Here is a 26,028-nt window from a genome sequence, read left to right on the forward strand (position 1 = left end):
GAACAAAGTGGAATTTAGGTTAAAATTAAGTATTTCGGCAAAAGATATGACGTTATGTGATACGTATACTTCTCACAATTGATTATTTATCAATCAAATAATTCCTTAGGTTTGACCACTGGTGATGACAAATTACGAAATTAGTAACATAAGCCTATTCACTAACCTGTTTGGATTGATGAAAAGGGGATTTGAAACTGGGTTGATTAGTTTGATCACCAGATAAATTATGAGTAACATCTGTTTAAAAAGAAATCAATATCCATATACATAATCAACAGAATAATTTTTTGAATAATACATTTAAATTATCGACAACGTAACAATGGACTAAAAAGAATGGATAAAGAGGATTACATCAAGAAAGCTGAGGACCCAGTCAATTATCTATACATCAACTAAAACTATAAATATTTTCAACTATTTGTGTCTTTGGTATTCTTGATGCCGGCAATAGTTTATTACCCTAGTATTTTGTAGAAATCATGGCAATACTGCTTATTTAACAGCTGAGCAACTCGACTTTTGATCAAGACACTTTGGTGGTGAAAGTAACCTTAAAGTACTTTAAGTACAAATAAAACTTTCATAAAACCTACCCAGCAATCTGTATGTGTAAACTGGTCAAATGCTGTAGTTTATTTGAATATTCACTGTACCATTTACTCATTACACTAACGATTGACTAAGAGTTATTCTAAAATTATCTGTTCTGAAATTCATTTATCATTTCAGTGATTGATCACTATATCGTAATATACGAACACATAAAACCAGTAAATAAGTAGTGACATGATAGAATAAGTCATAAAAAAATACAGAAATTTTAACGCTTATACTGTTCCAGAACGAACAAGTTAACTTCGATCAAATAAAATATGACATTCGATCAGAACATTCACAGTGCTTTATAAACATATTGAATCTTTGAAAATTGAAATGATAAAGCTACCTTCTGTATTTTCAAAAATTATCTTACATACATGTTGATGGTGAATTAACCGAAAGTTAAATCTAAAGACGCATGGTAAAATTTTGTGATCTAAATTATGGTAAAGAAACAGTGAATTAATAAGATACGTGACTATAATTTTGAAAGTTATTGGGCACCAATCTTCAGTATTTGAAAAAATAAAGTATTTAAAAGTACTGTTTTACTCATATCTGAGAAGTCTTTAGGATAAAATAGTGTAATTCAAACCCATCTCGCTGACATAGTTCCAAACCTGAAAGTATTTAGTAACTGTTCTGCTGGAAATACTTTGTTGACTGAGACAAAAAAATGTATCTTGAATAAACTTATTGTTGACAGATTTGATGCTTAAACGCTTGGTGGCGACTTTTTAACCTTTTCTTAGTCTTCCAAAACTGTCCTACACTTGGACTGAGAGCAAAAAACAGAAAATCTGCAAGTGTGCAGAGTTTAACTTCCAATGTTAGTTTCGTTACAGTAAACAAGGATATTTATGGGCTTATGTGTGAGACTAAGAGTCTAAGAACTTCTGAAAATATCCTAAAACAGTAAAGAAGTCTATAATTATCCGGTTGGGATAAATCACCTAATCTATCGTTAATTTAGAATTGTCTAAGGCGTCTCTGTTGGACGCCGACTGAACGACGTATCGTCAGCCTTTCCGCAACCTCTGGAAACTTTTCCGAAGAATTCTAGAGGGCTCCTAACACAAATCGGTTATGACGAGACGAATAATCCACAGTTCAGGTACTGTCAAAACAAATGAATATAATAGTGATTGACAGATGAAATTTTATGATATGATGTGTCCGAACGATAACAACTCACAATACTGCATCATTATTAACGCAAACTCCTGAATGAACTGAAACCAAAGGTAATGTCAATACTTAAATGGACAGGTCTTTTTTTTTCTGACAAAATAACATCCCTATTTATAGACTAGGAATATAAAACAAACGTGAGACATCATAAACGACTATTGGATATGAATATTGATATTAAGACCTGACTGTTAGACTGAATTCAACAAAATTTGCAAAGAAGTCAAGTTAGACAACATATTCTAAAGAATAAGACAAAAACCAAAGAAATAATCAGTGAACCCATTCATTAAATAATGAATGTAATCGAAAAAAAATTATTCATATTACATTATGTATGATAAAAGGAAAAGAAAACCAACAGCAACAAACATCAACAACGACTTTAAAAATATACGTATAGATATATTTACCATTTCCATTGTCGTTGATATAAACAGATCCTTTAGAAACGAGGCGTAAATATGAATTAGTGAACAGATTAGCTCTATGAAGCATAAGATAAGCTAGAGAGTGATTTTTTGGCAAGAAAAAAACACAGAATTAATTGATAAAGGTGACCAATTCGAAGAAATTAAGATGAATTAGGAAATGTGAGTAGAAGCAAATTTAGAATATGGCAAATAGTGACAATCAATAAACATTCATGAAACAGAAAATGTTGAAATCTAACAGAGAACAAAACATAAAACAATAATCAGTTAAACCCTGCATTGAAATTTCAACTATCTGAAACATGGTCATATTAATTAAACGTTTATGGGTCTAGGAACGGTGGAAATATTCTGGGTAATAATTTAAGCAAAAAATGAATAACCTATCTATTTAATCGATTGCTTCGACTATATACGTTTCAAATGTTCATTGAAACAAAGTCCTGCATTTTTTAAAACAAAACCACCAATAAAATTAAGGCCGCATGTTTTGCCCTGTCTGAAACTCTTCAACCGGATATAACTGCGCCCCAGAGATGTCCACTACGGGACTGGAATCCAGTACAGTTCGCTTCAAACCCCATCGCGTTTCTTCACTTAGCTACTGATTCCAGATAGCCATTTACTTGCGCAGAGGTTATCAGTTTTTATTAGAATCATTTCACACTGAATTAAAACCAACAATGGTTTGTCCCTGACTAATTTTAAGTTTGTCTATTGATGTGATTATGTTTATGCCAAAATCGTATTTTTCTCTTTAAATTAATACACACTAGACTGTATCACAACGATTAGACAATAGCTTTCTCTTCTCATATCACATCTATTACCATCAGACAGATTCAAAAAGCAGATAAGTGAATATCTACATTAACCCTTAATAAAGTAATAAGTTCATGGAAATCACAGAAAAATATATATAAACAAATATACATATCACAGAACGATATCAGTCACAGAACATAAGGACCGTGTTAATTAGAACTTCATTGAAATCAATAACCAATCTAAGTTAAACCACCTTTGAAAACCCGGAAGCCCTGAACAGCAGTTTCGTCCTAGTACAGAATTTCTCAGCAGTGCGCATCCGCAATCCCATACGCGGGAATCGGATCCAGGACTCTACCGTGAGACCATTGAGCTGGCACCCACGACACTGCACGACCATCTTCCATTGTCTTCGATGGATAACTGCCCCGAACCCCACACTTCCCACGGCCTCACACTAGAACTCCGAACATTTCGCCTCGAAGCTATCCACGGAACAGAACATGATAGATTCATAATTTAATTGAAATCTGATAATCTACACAACCCCACAATGAAAATTCAATGAGAATTATTAAACTACTTAGAGAATACCGATCTACAAATATAAATATATTAAACATTTTAAATAAAAAAGCAATTATTAACAGTTGTATGGATGACAAAAACATACACACCAACAAACATTCGTATTGTAAGAATCCTCACCCGAAAAAGCTGCAAGACTAGCTGAACCGACTAAGTAATCAGTTGTATGAGGATTGATGAGCCATTTACTAATTCCAGTATTCGGATCTTCCACTAACAACATATCATTTTTCGACGGTCTTAATCGAATTGCCTGATCACAATGGAATGATAAGAGGAAAAGAAGTGAATGATATGTACGTATTTGGTATTACAGTAGTGCAACGTGTTAAATACAAAATATACACTGAATATACATTCGACAATGTATTAATTGTATGGAGATTTGCATTTAAGAAATTCAAGACTAAATATTTTAACAGTTAGGGGGACTTTGTAATCTCAAGAATTCATTACTGATAGTTTCTACATATCAATTGAAAAACTCTTCTAAGGTATATTCAATGATCCTTCTTAAATATATGCTTGGTTATAAAGCAGCATGAATAAATACATCAAGTAATATTCTGAAGTTTCTATTGAGCCGAAAGCAAATATAAAAGGAACATTCAGTAAATGGGTAAAGAACAAACAATTTCCAATTCCAAACCACAAGTTGGAAAATTTGAACTGACATGTTACTGTTCAGAAAAAAAGCCAACAGTTATATCATGTGAGAACTGATTGTCTGGACATTTGAATGGATAACAACTATGAATATTTATAAAAACATTAACCTTACAGATTTTACACTTGGCCATGAAGTGGCCTCTAACGCCGGTCCACGAATAATGTCTGATAGACAAACAGGATAATTATATGATTGACCTTCGTTCATTCGACTGAGCCAATAGTCATTTACTTTATTCATGTGTGTGTATTCCAATTCCGCTAAACGACGTGTATAATACGTTCCAATAACCCTAAACAGGTTGAAAAAGGAATATGTGCAAGCATATACACAAACAAGCTATAGGATGTGTAAGATAAATGGTTATGTTATGCCCCGATAAGCATAATGAATGGTAACTTTCGGGATCCATTTATAGACCAATACTATGTGTATATTTTTATCGTATAATTGTTGAATAACTAAACTATTCATATTCGTATCACAGAGGCTGAGATTTGTGTTCCGGACTTAAATGGCTGGGCTAAGCAGGAAGTATGGACCAATAAGGACTCGAGACTGCTCATACAGGTTTTTATGCATCATTGATCCGATCGATAATTCACTGCTTTCTAATTGGCGGTATCATTACGTTATACATTAACAGATTGTTACGAAAAGGTTTATCGGCGAGGGGACGAGCCAATCAGAAGCGTTTGGGCAATTTCAATTATTAGCCAATCAGAAGACAGCTAGTGTAAAGTGAAAATATATTATAAGACAGTAATGAATTAGAGTGGATATTCTCCTTTTACATGATTTAAAAACTTGTCAAGGTTTGATAAAGTTTCAGAGGTTCTGAATTCATAATGCATACGGTATAGAAACTCGTCCATAGGGTTAGGGTGACGAGACTCTAATGTAGGGACGAGACAATCAGAAGCGTTTGAGCAATTTCAGGGTCACGAAGCCAAGTTCAACACGTGATGCTAACATACGATCGGTTTACAGCGGATTTTAGAGAAGAGGTGATTATTGAAAGGCTACAACCCTAACCCTATGGACGAGTTTCTATACCGTATGCATTATGAATTCAGAACCTCTGAACCTTTATCAAACCTTAACAAGTTTTTAAGTCATGTAAAAGAAGAATATCCACTGTAATTCATTACTTTCTTATAATATATTTTCACTTTATACTAGCTGTCTTCTGATTGGCTAATAATTGTCAAGGTCATTTGAGATTTGTTCAAAGGTCGTTCCTAAATTAGAGTCTCGCCGGTTTATCATGAACAATTAAAAAAGCGTTCTCAGATAAACTGTAGAACCAGTCTAAATCACAAATAATAATTACCACAGGAAATGATTGGAAATTACCAGCAACGTTTCCATTTATCCAGCTTTTTTTGTTTGTTATACTTCAGAAGAAGTGTCGAATACTTGATTTTAAACAGATAGGATTTTTGTTGGATATCTTTTTATTTATTAAAATCTCACACTTGCCTTAGTCACCAGGTTATGGATTCCGCTTTGAGTCATACTTTGTACTAAGGCTAATGATACTGCTCAGTTACCTAAACTAAAAGCCTAGTTGGCTTCGGACTAGCAACCTAGTGGTTGAAAGTGAACTGGCTACATCAGAAAATTATCAGTGAAAGACCCTTTGGTTTTTTGACAAAAAACGACATATTCATCCGACCATCTTAAAATAAAAACTCCCAGAGGTCTTTGAGAACCAACGCCACTCTCCCACTTCGGATGTGGATTAATAGTCATATAGAAAATATATGTCTATAGGAAGATAGAAAAGACTGAGTCACAAAAATGGATTCGAGAAAAAATAATGAATGTACAGTTTACGCAAATGATTTCGTCGAAAAGAAAATTTCCTTCGCTGATTTCTCTTTTTCTTATTCAATGACACTATGGGTTATTTTAATTATCTGAGGATTATTAGTCAACAACTTAAAAACAGTAGATTGTTCCCAGGTGCTCAATCTATCATCCAATTTGTCTAGTCGGAAAGTGGGTCACTGATATGATTTTCTTCTTAATAGTCTTGTTGAGGTCTCAAAAGAATTCTTCGATAACATCTTTAGAAGCCAGGAAAAGGCTGACAACGTTTCGTCAAATTAGAATACACCATAACGGTCGAGAACACTTCGTCCAATCAGGATATGTCATAAAGACTTCTAGAAAATTGACAGATTGTTTCAAACTCCGATTGGATTATTATTTACTCTGTTAATTAATTAGCCATGTTTTCAAAATTTTCCAAAATTTAACGGTTGTTAACAAACTTATAAATAAGCTTGTTTTTTGGAAACATATGAGCCTTCAAGCAAAGGTGTTGCTTATATTTAACACCTTCTACTGTTCTGCTTCATATAAAGAAGTATGAGGTTATAGAAAGCGGATAGGAAGTTAGTAGTAAGTGTTTAGGTAGCAGCCTTATCACTTTAATTATTTATCAAACATCAAAAACAGTTCTCCTTAATAAGTCAAGAACATCGAACACTATTAGCTTTGGAACTTATCTTCCATAAAATTTTGCCTTTTTCGACCACTACTGATAACAATGAGTGGATCGACTTTATGTCAACTTATAACTAATTTGTTGGCCTTCAATTTTTCAAATATTTTTATCAAAGCAGTATTAACATTCGCTGCACTGGGACGTTAATTTAGTTATTGTATAAGTTATCAGTGAAATCAAAAGAAGTTAAAACTCTCTAACAAATGAACTACGCTTTATAACAGTTAGTTATCAATTAAGCTGATTAACTTACACCCCAACATAAATTATTACAGATGGTTATTCAGCACTGGTTGTTTTTGAATAAAAAATTAAAACTGATAATAAATTAGTGGCATAAACGCTCCTTTTAGAGTTAACCAATGAAAATATCAACACACTGGACTCGCATTGGATTCAAAGTATTTATTTCAGTCTAGGCAGATAAGCAGTACAATAAAGCGTATATACAGAATGACAGTTGCAGTTTATTCCATGGATATATCCTAAGCAGAATGCTAACTTGAAAGCAATAACTCTCTCAATAAGCATCACAAACGAAATTTCCATTTATCTAATAGTAGTATAATACAAATCAATCTAGAGTATTTTCAATCAGAGTAATCAATCATTATCTTTATTCTGAGATATAGAATTTTATATTATTGATAAATCTTGACGGTTTACATTTAGTCTACGTCAGAATTCTTATAGAGATATACCTTAAATTATCATATACTGACTAATATGCAACAGGGTGAGATAAGGGGAAGAAATAATATATATGACATGAATAGGCAATAAGAAACAATGATTAAATACAACTATCAAATAATCGTTTATAAATAATATGAAATAATGATATCAGTGTTGATCACTCAACTTACTCATTGTAATTATCATCTGCTAGATTAGACCAAAGTACCTTTTTACTGGTACAAATTTTCTTACGATATGATTTAATTGGATTCTGTGACTTCATTGCATCGACAGGCTTGTATACAGATGTGAATATTTGAATAATAATAATAACCCATGTACATGTATATTGCCGTACCGCCCCGCCCAGCGTCCACACAAATCACAACAAACATATGAAAATAAAGGAAAAAGAAACAATAGTTAGTTTTTTTATTAATCAGAACGAATTCAGACAGATTTCTTAAATACTGAAATTATCAACTGTCAAAATATAACCCCAAAAAAAGGAATTTTTCTCTCTATTTACCAGTGATTATGTTTATTATTACCTAACGGAATTAAAATTGAAAAAAAAAGATTAATATTCGTCAGAGATAAAAGTAACAGGTTTATCGGCCAAAAAGAAACAAACATCACGTTTGATATGAAAAATCTATCACAGCTAAGTATTAAAAATGATAAATTAGTAGTGGCATGAGATCAATTTCAACTTACCGGTATAGTTGGCGATTTAATGATGCAAATGAATAAGTAATAAAAAGTCATGAGTGGGATGCTAGAAAAAAGGTAAACTTTTTACTGATGCTCCCAGTTGCTAGGGTTGAAGCTATCACCAGTTCACCTAATCTGCAAACGAGAACAAAGACTCGGTGACCAAACACCAGTAAGCTAGCTATTTGATGCATCCCAGCCACGCTAACTAGAGGAAGAAGTCCAGGTTTGGAACGGGGAAGTATATTCTGCAAACAGCCAGAAACGAGCGATAACAACAAACACAAATCAAAACGTATATATACAGCACAAAACCGTTCTTGGGGAGAGTTACCAAATAGCATACTAAAAGACGCAATGGACCAATAGCATTTAAGACATTTCCCAGTGGGAAATACGACATGTAGGTGACAAGAGCGCTTTTGGCGCGAAAACAAAGAAAATCAAATTTTCTAAATACAATTACACAATTAGATCCTTTTCCAAGTGAGTTCTGGGGATATAACGTCCCCAACACACCTCACCTTTGTAATAGTGTACTTTCCTGGGGTCGACTTGCATCTTGTTGGCTCAATGACTAGACCGTGTCCGAGAATGAGCGATCGCGTGGGTTTAGAGGCAGAATTAGGTTGCAATACCTGTCTAGTTCACTAGGACCAAACGGACCTAACAAGCATCATCCTGATTAGCAAAGTCAAATTTGAATAAGTCTTCGTAACGTCGAAACCACATATCAAACGTGACATTGGATTCCGGATCGTAATGAAACTCGGAGATACTGTTAGTGATACTATCAACTGATGGTCCAGTAGTAGTAGGATTAGAACTGCTTGGTTGAGTATTAGACGTAAACTCTGCATCTGCTAACATTTGAATAAGTTTCATCTGCTGCTCGAGTAATAATTCAAGTTTAGAAGGATCCATGTTTCCGAAACCACCGCCGCCAAACTAGTACAAATACTTTCTATTAGTTTATATTAACAAACATGACAGTACACATGTTGAACGAATATCTTGCTTGTAATATAATATTGGAAGAAACCAACACAGAATGAATAAAGCCTACAGATATTCCTAAGTAAATTTCTTGACAAATTGTTAATCTGAAAATTGTACAAGGATATCCAGGTTTATTGTTAAAGAAATGTACGATTATCAGTGTCGATCATTAGATAGGATCGTTCGAAATTTGAACATTTTCATGATATAGTTAATCAGGGTTTTTTTGGTTGCGTAATCTTTGCTTTCGTTCATTCATCCGAAAATTAATTGTTAATGACATTACGTAATGATCCCATGTTCCACGAAATATGAAAGTTTTCTTACGTCGTTTATGAACATAAAATGTTGATATCAAACTAAGATATTGAAATGTTGTTTACATCTGTTTATTACAGACTCGAGCAAAGATCAGAAGATGGGTGTCCTACATAAGAACAGCAAAAAGCCCCTTATCAAACACAATATGTTTGATACAGCAGAGAAATGTAGTAAGAGAAACACAGGAATATTGCAGGTATGTATTCTTACAACGGTGATTAATAACCATATCTCTTCAACTGCAAAGGTTTTTGTTTAGTTTTAACCTCAAAACATCTTCATATAATATGTGTGCTATACAAGGTATCTTATAGCTTTTGTATTTTACTTCATGAGTATATACTTTAATATAATTGTGTATTATTTTGCCAGAAGATAGACAAAGTGAAATTTATGAGTAGAGCATGTAGTTTGACTGATAAAATAACACTAAACAGTTGTTTACAAGAATATGTAAGTCATAACTCTTTGTTTTAAGACATAGTCAATATTCTTTTATTAGAATCGTGTTTTACGAGATAAATAGCTTAAGTGTGGTGACGAGACCACTTAGATTAGTAGCCATATTAAAAATTGATCGATGGAACTTGATTAGCATTGACTATTACCAACTGATCAATTATTAAAACATATCCAATTCATCTAGTTCGCTCTTAAAGAAAACAAAAATACTATTAACATCCATCTGAGTGATTTTCATTTGCAAATACATGCATAGTGGAAATTAACAAAATGAGATGAAGAAATAATAATGTTCATATCATTAGAAACTAGAACATAAGGAATGTGCTTAAAATGAAAAGAAAACTGAAGAGTGAGAGTATACAAAGAATAATCAACTGCTTATTCAGAAGTAGAAATATATAAAGCGTAAAAGGATAAATTCATCAAATTACCATATTATCCCTTTCAAAAAATTAACTATAATCCACAGTATAGAATATGCATAACTAGGATTGAATTAATGCATCTCAACTAACCATCTAACAATAATTAACTTACAGTTAATGAATGTATGATATTGGGTAAATTGAGTGATTCTTTTTTAAATTCATAATCCAACTTCTTAAATGATACCTGAATTAAAATAAGATGTGAGGAAAACAGTTGAATAAAGTGGTCGACGTGAATAAATATTAATTACAATAGTTTAAATCATGAGTCAATTGAAGCTAGACCATCATGGAAAACCTGGAAGCACTGGAAGGCCGTTTTGTCCTATTGTGGGACTCTTCAGAAGTGAGCACCCACGATCCCGCCCCCCGCGAGATTCTAACCCAGGGCCTATCAGTCTCGCGCGAGGGCACTTAACCACTAGACCACTGAGCCAGCACCCAACGGTGTTAATGCCTAACTTCAACCATTCCACGAAATTGCGCCACCGTACACCATTGTCTTCAGTGAGTTGACATCTCACAACAGACCTGGTTGAACTCCACTGGTCACGGCTTCTCACTAAACTCCAGGAAATGTGTCTTGAAGTCAGTCACTAATCAGCAGATGATTATTATCATAAGGGCTTTTGTGGAGATTTTAGTAATTTCGGTAGTTGAAATCATGAGTGGATGCGCACTGCTGAGGACGAACTGCCGTCCAGTGCTTCGAGATTTTCCATGGTGATTTAGCTTCGATTGGCCCATGATTTCAACTATTGAAATTACTAAAATCTCCACAGAACCCCTTTTGATAAATATTAATTAACTTATAGAACTACATCATTGAACTGAATGATTCGTAATTTCAATGTTATAACTTATTTGAACGAAGTTCTGAACAGATAATGAATGAATTTATTTAAAAATTTCTAAACATAATTTATCAGTTAAGGTAATATTGTGAAAACTTGGATCGCCTATTACTATAATTATATACCAAAATCATGAATAATGCAGATTTGAAATTTAGTAAAACAGTTTGTCAAACATATTTCAAGAATTTGAATAGTATAGATATGGTTTTTTTGACGAATTGATATCAGCTGGAGTATCACTGAAAACCAGGAATCCAAAGACAGTTGTAGTATTGTCTATAATAAGCACTTAGCAAAATACACAAAATCGAACTACCTAATACTTTCATATTTCGTAGAATAAGAAACCTTCAAAACATTAAACTGTAATCAAATCGTCCAAAATCACAGCTTCAATTTATTAACAATCATTACCCAATGTCATCGATTACTTGTTACTAGTAACTATCAATGGTTTACAGTCTGAATTGCCACATCTAACGTTAGCTTAGTGAGAGGAAATCAACAAAATGAGAACAGTATTAGAAATAGTGTTAAAAATAGTGGAGGCGAGACTAGAATTTATGGACGAACCAATCAGATATAAGATAATAAGTCTTGAACTTTAGAGCGAAATTGATTCACCCATTTGGCTAAATAGAGTCTCGGCATTTTAGCTGGTGTCAGCTCGTGATGAAAACCCTAAATCGAATTTCTAACCCTAACCATCAACTATAAACCATAATTTTAATTCCTCATACTAGTTTATAACCCTCATTCAGTCCTAGTTCGTAGGTAAACATTCCCAAGGTCACTACAGCGTCGCTCAAAGGCGTCCATAAATTATGGTCCGACTAGAAATCGAAACATAAGAAATGTTAGTCCGAAAGAAACAAATCTGATTGATACTTAGGATTTAGAGGAGGATGGAAAATGAATACAACTGATCATGTTAACCAATATCTTCAACTACTTATTAAAAGTATTGCGAAGACAACTTAAATCGAGATGTTCGCGCTTTTCGATATAAATTGTTATTTTAATATCTATTAGATAGAAAATATCAGACAATGGACTTATTAATTTATTTACTAATATAAACATTGACTAAAAATAAAAGTAACGTATATCTTATTTTTGGCCATTGTAAAATATCATAATTATGGACTTATAACTGTAGAGTCTGATGATGAAGTTATTGAAAACAATTGTTCGCTCAAATATTCTTCATTTAACGTATATCTACTAAGAAAAGATGACATAGCATAATGAAAATATTTTAGAAAAGGAATAACAATTAGAAACAATCGAAAAGGCGATCACATTTGTCTATACTGATGTTAACGTATATTCCAATAATTTAAAACTTTTTTCCGACTCGAATTGAATTTAAATATTTTCTGCAGTAAAAGAAAAGTTCATTGTGATAGTAAAACCTGTTATTACTTAAATGATCATATACAATGTAGAAACTGGAGCATATGTCCATCGACTGAAGTTGTTACCCCACATCAATACAGTGAGTTAAAAATATCAAAGCAAATCCCGAAGTAGTAGAAGTAATAATAGTTCCAGTGGTCGTATAAAAGATAAGTTTTAGAAGATATGATTCGAGGAGAAAATGTAGATTCCTGTGATTAAAAAATCGCAAGATAATCTAGAAAATAAAAAACGAAAAATGAAAGTATATATGCCATTGTTGCCGATTCTCAGCTATGTCACCCAACGTTTCTAACCTTCGGTTACAAAAATCGTGCAGAACTCAATCAGATAGTCTACACCTATTAACAGTCAGTAACTCCATGGACTAATAATATGTTTGGGCTTGGTTGCCCCTAGCTTTATTATAACCCATCAATACGCCAGAAAACATCCTACGTCGATGTAGGCGATGGATGGTCGTACGTATTGCATGTTTGAAATAAATCAACTGATAAGTAACAGCTACTTTACTAATCGGTTTTCCATCACTACCTAGTACCCAGCACCTAGACTCAGAATGGCTCGTAGGATGATCCTAACAAATACGAAATATTTTATAATACCATTTTATTCGAAATATTGCTACTATACAAGCATACAATAATTAGTTCGTCTACATTAATACGAAATAACCCCTTAATAAACAAATATTATAATGATAAAATAAGATAATTAAATCAACAAGTCACGTTGATGAACAGACAAGATTAAATAAAAGGAAAAGATTCTGTAAACTATTGAATTATTCTGAAGAAATCATCATTTATGGTCATATATATATATGAAATTTTTGGTATGTACACATGGAGGCGCCCAGACTAGGGAGCTAATACTTTATAGAAACAGAAAAGCTTCCTGCTAGTAAAAGTCAGTCACAGATTTCCTGTATAGAATGTTATTTTTATCAAGTGTGTTAGTTCACCTGCTCTTGTGGAGCAAGGTACACAGGCAGTAGCCAGCGCTTTCTTTCAACTCGGATACGAGAATATGTTTCAGTGAGATTCTACAGAGGTGAGAGGAAAGCAGTTAAAAGTTCCATACTTGAACATTTATTCGATTCCAACCACTTCACTGATCCACAGGTTGGTTTTAAGGTTGTTTATAGAATTCGTCCAAATCAACCTAGATTTTTTTCATATCCAACTCCTTAAAGCATCAGAAGCTCTTGCCAACCTTGAGATGCAGCCAAAACTGTGCGTACAGTCAGTCAGTCAGCTACAACGTAGGACCAGGCACATATATGCATCGGTCCAAGTTGCCATACCTCATTAACACAACAAGATGAACACTGGATTCATAAAATTAGTTAATTCAGAGGTGGTAATATATAAAAGAAAGATTGCATATAAAGATATAGTACAGGAAGAAAGAATTAGTTCGTAGAAAGAAAGATATGAAGAGATTTTCATCTCATAGTTTAAGGAAAGACAGTGAGTGTATACACCTGCACCATTGTGATCGATTCTGAGCCATGTCACCAAAAGTCTCCAACCATTGGTTACGATAGTCACGCGGACCCCAACCAAGTAGTCTGCATCTACCAACATGGCTCAGACCACAAATTAGTGACTTCAAGTACTGATGCCACGCTTTGGTTTGGCCGCCCCTAACTTTCTTCCAACCATCTCCAACACCGGTTAGCATTGCACGTCGTGGTAATCGGTGTTCAGGCATACGTAACACGTGGCCTAACCATCTCAGTCGATGAAGATTCACAACCTCATCAACTGATTTGCCATCATTCCCTAATACCCTGCGTCTAACCTCACTATTACTTACCCGGTGATCCCAGCAGACGCCAGCAATATTTCTAAGGCGTCTGTGGTCAAATACTAGTAGCTTACAAGTGTCTTCTACTCTTAAAGGCCATGTTTCGCTGCCGTAAAGTAAAACAGAACGGACTGCCGCGCAGTATACTCGTCCTTTTATTGATAGACGGATATCTCGCCTTTGCCATAAGTGACGTAAGTTGGCAAAATCTAAACGAGCTTTTCGAATCCGTGCTGAGATTTCCTCAGGCAGCAACCCATTAGGGCTGATCAGACTTCCAAGATAAGTGAAGCGGTCGACACACTCAACTACTTCACTCCCTATCCTTAATTCAGGTGTTGACGCAGACCAGTCCGGAAGCAACAACTTGCATTTGGAGGGAGAAAAGCGCATTCCAAACATTCTGGCATTGTTGCTTGGTGCTACCAGAAGACCCTGCATTTTATCAGCGTCTTCACCAAACAGGACTATGTCATCCGCGTATTCCATGTCGATAAGTGGACCTCCTGGAAGGAGACCAATACCCGGGAATTCAGTCGAAGAGAATGTGCGTACAAAAAAATTGCATTTAATATTTGAAAATATCCCCCTTTCTCCTTAAATATATCGTAGATAATCATGACTTTATTCATAATTGTTTTTGAAATCACTGTCTAATTGTACAACTCTATAACTCTTAATTATTGTAACAAAAATATTTTAATCATCTTACTTCATTCACATTATAATCTACTGCTAACTTATTAATTTTACAATGTTTTCTATTTGCACACACACAATTTATTTATTTATTTATTTGAACACATACATATGGGTACAAGAGTGCGCCAAATATATATGCGCCACACAAAACAATGAGAATTTAAAGAGAAGGAAAAAAAGGTAAGGAGTGTAATAAAAAAGAGAACAATAACGAAGAGATTGGTGTAGGGAAGTGTAATAATAATAATAATAATAATAATAATAATAATAATAATAATAATAATAATAATAATAATGATAATAGTAATAATGGGGGAACGGAAAGGTACAGTCAGAAGAAATCTTTCAGTTTAGGAAGATACAACCACTTTTTATGAAGAAAGTAAAAGAAGGTTACGGCAGGATCGCCACTGGCTTCTATTCTCAGCCATATCTGATGACGTCTATAGCCACTGTGTTGCACCACCTCTCGGGCCCCAACTAGGGAGTCGTGAAGGACCGACACGACCCAGTCCTTTGCAGCTTTCTTTCATACCACGACACCATGTCATACACTGACCACCTCTCCAATTTTTCCAACCAGTCCCAGAGTCGGCAAATAATGTACGACGTGGAATTCTCTGGGACGATATTCGTAGGACATGTCCAAGCCACCGAAGTCGGTGTTTCAAGATTATTATAATTATTATTATTTACACACACAATCTTTAATAGTTATTATTTAAATTACGTGATCTAGTGTTGCAACCTTTCTATTACATCATAATATTTATTCCTTGTTCATATACAGACATGAAACTAATACTTTGACAAGTTTATATATATATATACAGACGATTGCACAGCATGAGAATTAATTCTCTGAAAAGAGATCCCTTCACTGAACTTCGTGTTTTTAATGATAAAAATGACGAGAACAACACCTTTGAATAACTAACGGTTAAACACGCTATTGAACACTTGATTGCATAAATTTATGGAGGGCAATGAAAAATGGCAACAAACCTCTAGTGACTTTTGTTCACTTCGTAATGCACGTGCAGCAGCTTTAACTTCATCTGGATCCTTTCCAAAAAGAAAATATATAGAAATAAGGAAGACATTTATCTTCACAAGTGTTAAATGGAAGAAAGATTGTCAGTGACTAAATTTTTAACTTACATAGAAACTATTCCGATAGTTCTAGATCTACGGGAAGAAAAATATTAAAACCTAAATGCTACCGTCACAAGGCTACTTACATTCTTTAAATGGTATGATTAATCTAATTAAAGATTTTCTTCAGTACCTTGCAGTTGATCCACTCAATCCTGGTATGATGATATTAAAAATAAGTCAACCCACCCAGCCCAGTACCACAGTATTTAAAAAAACACAAATTCACACAGCCAAATTTATGCTCTACTCACAGTAATTCAGATGAATAACACTTAGAAATTTATTAACTTTTGACAATGGACCATGGTTATTTATTTATTTATTTAAACACATAAATATTGGCACAAGGAGGCACCAAATACATATGCATCACGCTTCGTTATTTGATTTGTGTGAGGGCTGAAATACTGCCCGGGTGCCCAAACTAAAGCGCGTGGTTTTTTCAGTGGGCCACGCCTAAGCCTTTGACCTAGAGATGTAATTCACAAGGCAGTGGAGCAACGTTAGGGGATGTAGTTCAATGGTAGCAGGTGACTAATAATAGGTTTATACGCCATTTGTCCCCTCAGGATACTGAAGTTCATGAGCACCACTGGTTTGGAATCAGGGTTTACAACTCCCTTAAGTGGACCCTCCGTGTCCACAAACCTGGTTAAAGTACCGGATATTCGCTCTTCGTCCTCCCAAGTTCGTAAACACCCCCCCCGAGAGAAGACAGTGAGTATGACTTCCATAGTAGTGACTGTATACGCGTGGCCATGTAAGAACATTTCGATAGGCAGAGCGGACTCCTCACTCGCGGCCGTACCAGGATATTTGGGGGCCATGGTGGAAAGGTAAACGTAGAGGCCAAACTCAAACTTTCGTTCACAGTTTAGAAATTCTAGAATGTATATGTATATGGTTAACTCTACTTGACGCTCAGAGAAAATGTAACAATACTCAACAGTATCACAGCTAATCTTCATACAATAAAGTGAAAACGTGTGCTTTGTATATTGATGTGAAAAAGAATTGTAATTACTGCATATTGTGGAACCTTTTTAGACTAGCACAATTATCACATGCACATAATTATTTTTTTCATAACTTTTACAACAATACACCATTCCATATTTCTCCATAGAATGAAAATAAATTGTCTAGTTCATTGTACTCAGAATTTTATAACCATGTGAAAACGGGTACAGATATATAAATGGATTTCAAGTCTAATAGATTACATCTTGTCTACGTTGTACCAATAAATATACTCACATCGTTTCATCGGATAAGAAGAAAGGGCATGAAGTTTCGAGAATTTAAACAAGTTATAACTAGAAATAAATTTTGTGAAAGTCAATTATATAACCTTCGAATACCGTGTTCGAACTGTGGCTCATCTACCTCGATTTTTCGGCATTTGAGTGATATAATAAGATGATGTAGGCGATTCGGGATTCAAGAGGATGCTTTTAGGATTGTTCTATTCTCCGAAATAGATAGTTTAATTACGAAGCCGTCATTGTAGTTCTATATATTATCATCAGCGCCTGTTTCATGTGTAAAAGTGGACTTTTCACTTTTTCCATAAATGTCAAATTAGAAGATAAATGCGATATCATCTATAAAATATGTTACACCAAATGAGAGAAATATAGCGTTGAACAAAGTGGATGCTCCAATTACTTACACATATATGAACAGAGATTAGCAGTTAAGCGAAATGGTATGTTATTATTGATATCAATATAGATAGATATTCATGTACATGAAGTTTAGAGGTATGACATTCATATCGATTGGCGGACATATCGACAAAGATTCAATATATCAACCCGTACGGAAGAGGTTAATCAAGTAAATGCTCAGAGGTCAACCGAAAACGACAGTAAATAGGAATGCCGAAATAAATGGAGATAATAAAATTTACGAAGACAAGCATTCACGAACAGTCATAAAAAAGAACTAAATTAACACTAGTAGAATAACGGAAAAGCTCACTTCAATATGAAATAGGAGTTGATGATACTATCCAGAGCAATATTCAAAGAACCACAATTAAACCATCTACATCAGAGAATACAATATAATTAAAAACTGAATAGTGTCACTAACCATCATACAAAACATACGACTTCAAAACCAAATGTGCATCTATATTTGATTGTTGGGTTCCATATATTTATTAATGTCCCTCCATTCAACTGAGAGAAATATATATGTATCATTAGTGAATTTATCAAGTAAATATATTTAAGAAATCAAATACAATTTCTTGTATTTCAGTTCCGACTACAAACTATGAAACAATGAGTATTACTTTAAGTCCATACTACAGTCTTTTCACTAACACTGATTCTATTATTTCTAGTATCTTTTTCTAAACAATATTCTTAATTTATCAACGATAGTACATAGATTTCATTGAATTATTTCTGAGAAAAACAGGAAGTTAATGAAAGTTGTAAAAAAAAAAAGAAAAAGAAAAAGAATTGCATATACCTGTTTATTGTGTTCATATTGATATTGAAGTGAAATTCTATCTTCTTTTAAGGCATTTACTTGTTCATGAATACCATCCATTTGCTTTTTTAAATCTATCTATTAAATATTGGAATACAGTTGTTTGTTTTATTCAACAAACACAAAATACTTTTTTAACATTGAATAACATTTACAAATTTAAATGTTTAGACATCTTGTTTATGGTAACAACTGTATACAGACACACACACACACACACAAAATGTATTATGGCGACAATGATAAACTCTGATAAGTGCAATCTTAAATTATACTTCTTTTTATAAATATATCAATGGATTTCGGGAATTAAGTACAGTTTGGAAGATAATAATCATTTTTATTATGAATCGGATTATTATTGAAAGTTTATTAAAATGAAAACTAAGAAATAAATAAATCTTGACTGAACGACTTAATGATATCGTATTACTACAAGAACTGAAAGTGTTAAATTTGATTTTACGTGAAGGTTTTGCTTTATTATGTAACTGTGAACATGGACTGTGAAAGTGGACCAGATGTGTAAGCTAAAAGTTCATAATTATAGATCCTTTCCCAGTAACGCTCGCATATGTTGGAAGCAATTAGTGAACAATGTTGAGGTTAAGATTAGAGAACAAGGAAAAAAAACAATTCCATGTACAAAGCTACAAACTTTCATCGACGAATATAGCTAGGAAATGTGTTACGAATACCTAAATACTGCCAACCTTAAAATGCAATATACGTTGACATAAGAAAAGATCAAATAACAGCTAACGGTACCAAAACCAGAACGTGGCATGAGTTCATGAAGTCATTTACGGTTGGTATGAGTCAAGTTGTTACATGCAAACTATATACATAGTAAATGCGCGATAACCGCAAAAAGTGGTTGGAAACGTGGAATGATATGACTCAGAACAGATCAGAGGTTCAGATACATTCACCTTTAGATCAAGCATTTCCACCATTTAACAATGTCTACGACGCGTCGTGTTCATCATTGGACACCCCGGTACTTGTAAAAAAGGATAGGTGCAAGGTTTCCGTGGCAGTGTATAGATTTGGACTTTGCTGGTCCACTTCATGGACAAACTTACCCTCTGGCAGTTGATGCATATAGCAAGTGACAAAACATTTTTTTCATGGAACACCCAAATTCAGGCTGCACAGTCAGAAAACTACGTCAATTATTCAGTCGTTTTTGGGTCTCAAAATTAATAGTTAGCGACAATGGAACACAATTTACGTCAGCTATCTTCTCGCGATTTTGTAGGCAGAATGGAATCAATCATATCTGAACACCTCCGGTCCATCCCCAAACCAATATGTTTCTCTCAAGATTAATCGGTACGATGCCCGCTTACAGTTAGACACAGCTTCCGACATGACGCTTATAAGCAGAAGAACGTGGGAGAAAATTGGGAGACTGTCCCATACACTCGATCTGTAACAAAGTCAGTACGTCGAAAGTTGAGGAGAAAAACTCTGTGGAAGTATCATTAAAACGACATAAAATGGTATTTAGTGAGGGTCTTGGAGAATGTACTAAATTTAAAGCTGCTCTTACCCTTCGACAGGGATCAAAGCCAGTGTTTCGACCTAAGAGACCTGTACCATTTACTGCCTTCCCAGTGGTTGGACAAGAGCTAGAACGACTTCATAAATTGGGTATCATTGAACCGGTGAATTTCTCAGAATGGGCTGCACGATAGTGCTAGTAAAGAAGACTAATGGTAGCGTCCGTTTATGTGCTGATTACTCAACCGGGTTAAATGAAGCCCTAGAAACTCATCAGTACCAATAACCCCTACCCGAAGATCTTTTTGCTTAAATGAATAGAGGTAAGCTCTTTGCAAAGTTGGATTTGTCGGAAGCTTATTTACAAGTTCCTGTTGCTGATGAGTGTCAAGATCTGCTCACCATAAACACACACAAGGGGCCTATTCCGGTATAACCGACTGCCATTCGGAGTTAAGACGGTCCCATCCATGTTTCAGCAAGTAACGGATACTATGCTACAGGATATTCTAGGTGCTGCAGCTTGTCTGGATGATGTAATAATTATGGGAGTAGATAGAATGGATTTAGAAAAGAAGCTCGACCAGGTGCTGTCGCGAATAGCCGAATATAGACTTCGGTTCTGTCCAGAGAAATGTAACTTTTGTATGCAAAAGGTACGCTACTTCGGATTTATAATCGACAAGGATGGCAGAAGACCAGATCCAGAGAATATCCAGACAGTGAAAACTATGCATAGATGGACGGACGTCCCCACACTACGATCCTTTTTGGGACTAGTTAGTCAATATGGAGCTTTTATTCCTAACATTCATCAACTGCGTGCCCCTTAAATAATCTTCTGGCGAAGAATGTAAAATGGGATTGATCTGCAAATTGCCAAGCTGGTTTCGACGAAATCAAGAAAATGCTAGTCTCGGATCTGTTGCTCACCTATTACGATCCATCTTTACCCATTGTAGTAGCATCAGACGCTTCAAAATACGGCATTGGAGCAACTATTTCTCATATCATGCCGGATGGATCTGAGAAAGCCATATCACATGCGGCTGGATCATTAACTACACCAGATGCCACAATTGTTCGTCGTACCTGCAAGCAGCTAAAAGTTCAAAGAAGTGTGAACCACAACAATGAGAGAGGCTGCATGCAGATTTTGCCAGCCCAATACGAGGAAGAATGTTTCTAGTCATAGTGGATGCACACACAAAATGACCACAAATCTATGCCATGGTAAACTCCACAGCGAGTGAAACAATTAGCAAGTTATCTGAACTGTTTAGCTGCTTTGGAGTTCCGGAGACTTTAGTGACCGATAACGGCTCACAACTCACTGCAGAATCATCCAAGCACTTCTGCAACATTAATGGGATTGTACATATACGCTCTCCATCCTATCACACTCAATCAAATGGACAGGCAGAACGCTTCGTGGGCACATTCAAAAGAGCACTACCGTAAGAGAAAGGCGAGGACACAAGTCAGGTAATTACGAGATCCTTAACAGCTTATAGAACTACGCCTAACCCTATCGTCCCATATGGAAAATCCCCTGCTGAAGCGATGCTCGGGAGAAGCATCCGAACTATATTCGACGCCATGTTGCCACCTAAACCAATGGTTGAACGCAGACAAAATCAGAATATCCGGAGTTTTAACGTGGATGATAAAGTGCTCGTCAAGTCATACATTGAGAAAAATCGTTGGAAACCAGGAGTCATTGACAAGAGAATGGGAAATGTTTTGTACAAAGTGTGTGGGAATTTCGTAACGTGGATTAGACACATCAACCAAATACACCGAGAAAAAGGACGCTAAACACGGTAGATAGTCGAGTGAGTCTTCCACTAGAGATAATTACATATACTCCAATGGCAGGAACTCTAACAGACACTCATAGACGCTGGATACTAAGAAAGTTCGAACGCCGCAGAAAACCACTTATCAAACTGCACGTAGATCCGAAGAAAGTCTTATTTTCTGGAAGAGGGGAAGTGTTGGGAGATCCAGAAAACTCGAAAAAAAGCCAACAAAGGCTCTGAAAACACTGAGAAGCATCTTATCCAATCAGCGTCCACTAGAGGTTTTGCCAGAAACATCTAGAAAGTGAAGAGTCACATGTCGAGTTTCTGATTGGATAATTACTTACACTGCTACTGTGTTTAGTAGCATTCCAGAATTTTCGGGAAACCTAAGGACTTCTAAAATACCATAAAACCCTAGGTTTTCTCTACATAAACGAACCTTTGGAATAATGTGTTTCTTACATATTTCACGCCTTTTCTCTCGTGTTCAAGTCGCTACGTAGATCTAACCTGGGGGTCACCAGAAGAGCTTAGGAACCAAATTTAGCGTTCAATTAGAAAGACTTGTCAAATAGTCTGAGGGTTACGTGTAGAGCGATTAATAAACAGGAACCTCTCTTAGATCTCTTCGGTGGTCCCCTCCCCTCCTGGTCTTCGCAGAACATTTCTAAATGTGCCAACAAAGCTTTCCACTTTGTCATTGGTTTGGGGATGGACCGGAGGTGTTCAGATATGATTGATTCCATTCTGCCTACAAAATCGCGAGAAGATAGCTGACGTAAATTGTGTTCCATTGTCGCTAACTATTAATTTTGAGACCCAAAAACGACTGAATAATTGACGTAGTTTTCTGACTGTGCAGCCTGAATTTGGGTGTTCCATGAAAAAAATGTTTTGTCACTTGCTATATGCATCAACTGCCAGAGGGTAAGTTTGTCCATGAAGTGGACCAGCAAAGTCCAAATCTATACACTGCCACGGAAACCTTGCACCTATCCTTTTTTACAAGTACCGGGGTGTCCAATGATGAACACGACGCGTCGTAGACATCGTTAAATGGTATATCGATTATTCCAAGTTTTTTTAGCATATCTAGACGAAGAAGTTCAAGGTTTGGCCGTTCAGCCAGATAGCATATTCCTTTGCAGTTAGTCCCATTGTAGGGAACTTCACACTTTAATTCGCCAACCAATTTTAGCACTTCTGATGAATTTTTAGCAGTTTTCTTAAATGGCTTTACTTGCGGTTTCCCAAGCAGCATATACGTTTCTCCAGACACTAGGGTGATATGGGATGCCGTGTGAATTTGAAGACGAGCTGATATGCCGTTAATCTGGATAGAAGCATACTTTCTCCGAATACCATAGTCTGTTTGGAAGGCTGCTACCACAGAATGAGATGTAGATTACGCTAATTTCATCACATGTCGAGGATGTATATATTTGTTCTTGGGCTGGGACGTACGATTCAGTGGACAATGACCTTCTTTATATCCACGTCTGTTGCACACCTGACATTTATGCTTCCTGAATGGGCAGAATCATACATAATGCCAATCACCGCATAACCAACAGTCAGTTGATAGTTTGTTACGAGTTGTTCTTGGCTTCTGAGCTTTTAACCTAGTAATAGCACTGAAACTATTGCAAGTTAAATTAGGATTTACCTGTTCAGTTAACTCATTGTTGTGTCTGATGTTTTGTAGCTGCTTACACTCATCTGTCATTTTCCTGAGTGTGACGTTTGGATCTTGATTCAGTCGAGTTAAAAGTCGAACAAGAAGTCTCATACTCGGACGAAACGACCATCTTTAGATCAGAAGCACTATAAGCAGAGATGAATGGTAACTAGAAGTGGAATCGAGGATGCGCGTTTCGTCCTATTTGAGGCTCGCCAACTAGATGTACCTGCATCCCAGAGTCGATGTGCACTCGGGGACTTCACCCCATTGTACAAGCTAGTGGCCATCTGGACTCAGTAGCTAAGCCTACAACGCGAAGGGTCCGAGTCCTGGAGTGAACGTCAATCTTGAAATACAGGCACATACAGCTAACGAGCCCCAAATAGGATGAAATGCGCATCCTGGATTACACTGTTAGCCACCATACATCTCTGCTTAAAGAGATTCTTGTTGTAGATCACAGGACTAATCAAGTTCTACCGACCAGAGAAGAGAAATAATCGAAATTAAAGAACATATAAACAATAAAATACTAATTAAACTTACAATTTTATCAATATTGAATCGTTCATGCATACGCCTAGCGTTTACGCTAGTTCTGATAGATTCCCAATTGAATATAGGATCAGGAAAAACAACTGGAGAAAAATGATCATCATCTTGATATAAAGCTGATCCACTAGGAGGATTGTCTTTAGCAGCATTAAGCTTTTCTAGAAATTCACTACTGTCCTCATTGTTATTATTATTAGTCTGATTATATGATTGAATAGAATGATTCCATTGACATTGTAATGAAATAAATGAATTCACAGAAGATAATTTACTGATTTGACACCAATTTACATGTGATAATATGAAATTCTTAGAAAGCATAAGTTAATCTGTTTTTAAAAAATAAGGAAATACAAAGTTGTTTTTTTTTAATGAATTTTTTGGCATGTCCAGTCATAAGTGAATCTAGACAAGAAAAGTAGATAATAAAATTAAAACAAAGAAAACGGAAAACCTTATTCATATCCTATGATGTGTAAAAACGATTACAAAAATAAGAGATCTACTCCTCCTATGCGCTGCATACTTGAACTATGCTTCCTAGATATTCACTAACCCTAGGATGAGATGAAAAATCCTAGCACTTTGACCAAGATATGTCTACTTCTTTTAGAAAATTTACCTTCAGATGAAACTGTCTTAAAAAGAATAAGGTAACATTGTGATATTTTCTAAAATCTCTTGAAACACAGTTTAATGGATCAAGGGTTGACTAATGAATTTTAGTAGTATATTCGTTGCTACATATCCATTATTAGAAGTATCGGTACTAAAAAAAGGAGAAAATATGATAGGACGGACACGTAGCTAATTGAGTACCCTAGTCATCGTTTATTCAGACCATTTACAAAAAAATGTTGAAATTATACAAGCAAAAATAAATAAAGATTACTGGATTGATACAATGTATAGAACTGAGTGCGATAGTCTTAAAAGCTCATAATGTAAACCTCAATGATGGAAGCTCGATGCTATTCTATTTAACAGTTGAACAATTAGAAAATATAAATTATATCGAAATAAGCTGATATCATTCTACTGTTTAGATTGAAACTGGAAGTCTTTCAATTAGCAGTACTTTGCTATTAACCGCTAAAAAATTGATGTATCATGTAAATAGTAGATCTATGGTAACACTATGATTTCCTTCTTATGAAAAATAATCATCAAACATAAACTACTTAAAACTTCAGTCGGTTGATTAGGAAGTAACGTGTTTAGTTAGAACTGATGTGGTAGAAAAAAAACCATAAATTCGTATCCATCTTTTCACATTTGTATATGAAGTGTTTTTCATTACAATCATTTAATGAGTCTCTCGCTTTTATCATGTTCGTATGATGCGTATGAATTAGTTCAAATGTCAAAATCTACACATTTTTTACATATGGAACTAAGCTCTAAGAATGAATAATGAGATTTTCATCCACATTCTTCTGTAAAAAACAGAAGCCCAGTTTTTAAGTCTATGTCGAAATAGTATACGTTTCCATGAATCCTTAGAGCACTCATTTTTTAATCTTCAAAAAGTTTCGGGCATTTCGCCTTCCATTTAGCAAACGAGCGTTATATAAGAAAAAAGTACAATTTTCACTGAGGATTTTATTTCAAGCTCCAACACTCACTTCATTAGCTTTTTCATCCTAAAAGT

At 35.0% G+C, this 26,028-nt stretch overlaps 1 protein-coding gene across 2 annotated transcripts in view; it reads right to left on the bottom strand.

The window, feature by feature from the left end:
• The window catches only part of MS3_00001943 (uncharacterized protein), a gene marked incomplete at its 3' end in the record, with an annotated part of 36,674 nt that extends 10,899 nt beyond the window's left edge, over positions 1-25,775 (bottom strand). The window contains exons 1-9 of one of the 2 annotated variants that reach the window (XM_051209464.1): positions 24,369-25,775; positions 18,810-18,908; positions 16,173-16,232; positions 10,487-12,870; positions 7,639-7,745; positions 4,369-4,549; positions 3,708-3,840; positions 2,211-2,303; positions 167-240 (exon numbers count right to left, since the gene is read on the bottom strand). In XM_051209464.1, the coding sequence (XP_051074922.1) occupies positions 167-240; positions 2,211-2,303; positions 3,708-3,840; positions 4,369-4,549; positions 7,639-7,733 (576 nt within the window). In that variant the 5' untranslated portion in view covers positions 7,734-7,745; positions 10,487-12,870; positions 16,173-16,232; positions 18,810-18,908; positions 24,369-25,775. The remainder of the gene's footprint in view (positions 1-166; positions 241-2,210; positions 2,304-3,707; positions 3,841-4,368; positions 4,550-7,638; positions 7,746-10,486; positions 12,871-16,172; positions 16,233-18,809; positions 18,909-24,368) is intronic. The other variant, XM_012939741.3, reaches the window with a different exon arrangement.
• Positions 25,776-26,028: the final 253 nt, after the last annotated feature.

Source organism: Schistosoma haematobium, chromosome 1 (genome assembly GCF_000699445.3).
Source record: "Schistosoma haematobium chromosome 1, whole genome shotgun sequence".
Lineage (NCBI taxonomy): Eukaryota > Metazoa > Platyhelminthes > Trematoda > Strigeidida > Schistosomatidae > Schistosoma > Schistosoma haematobium.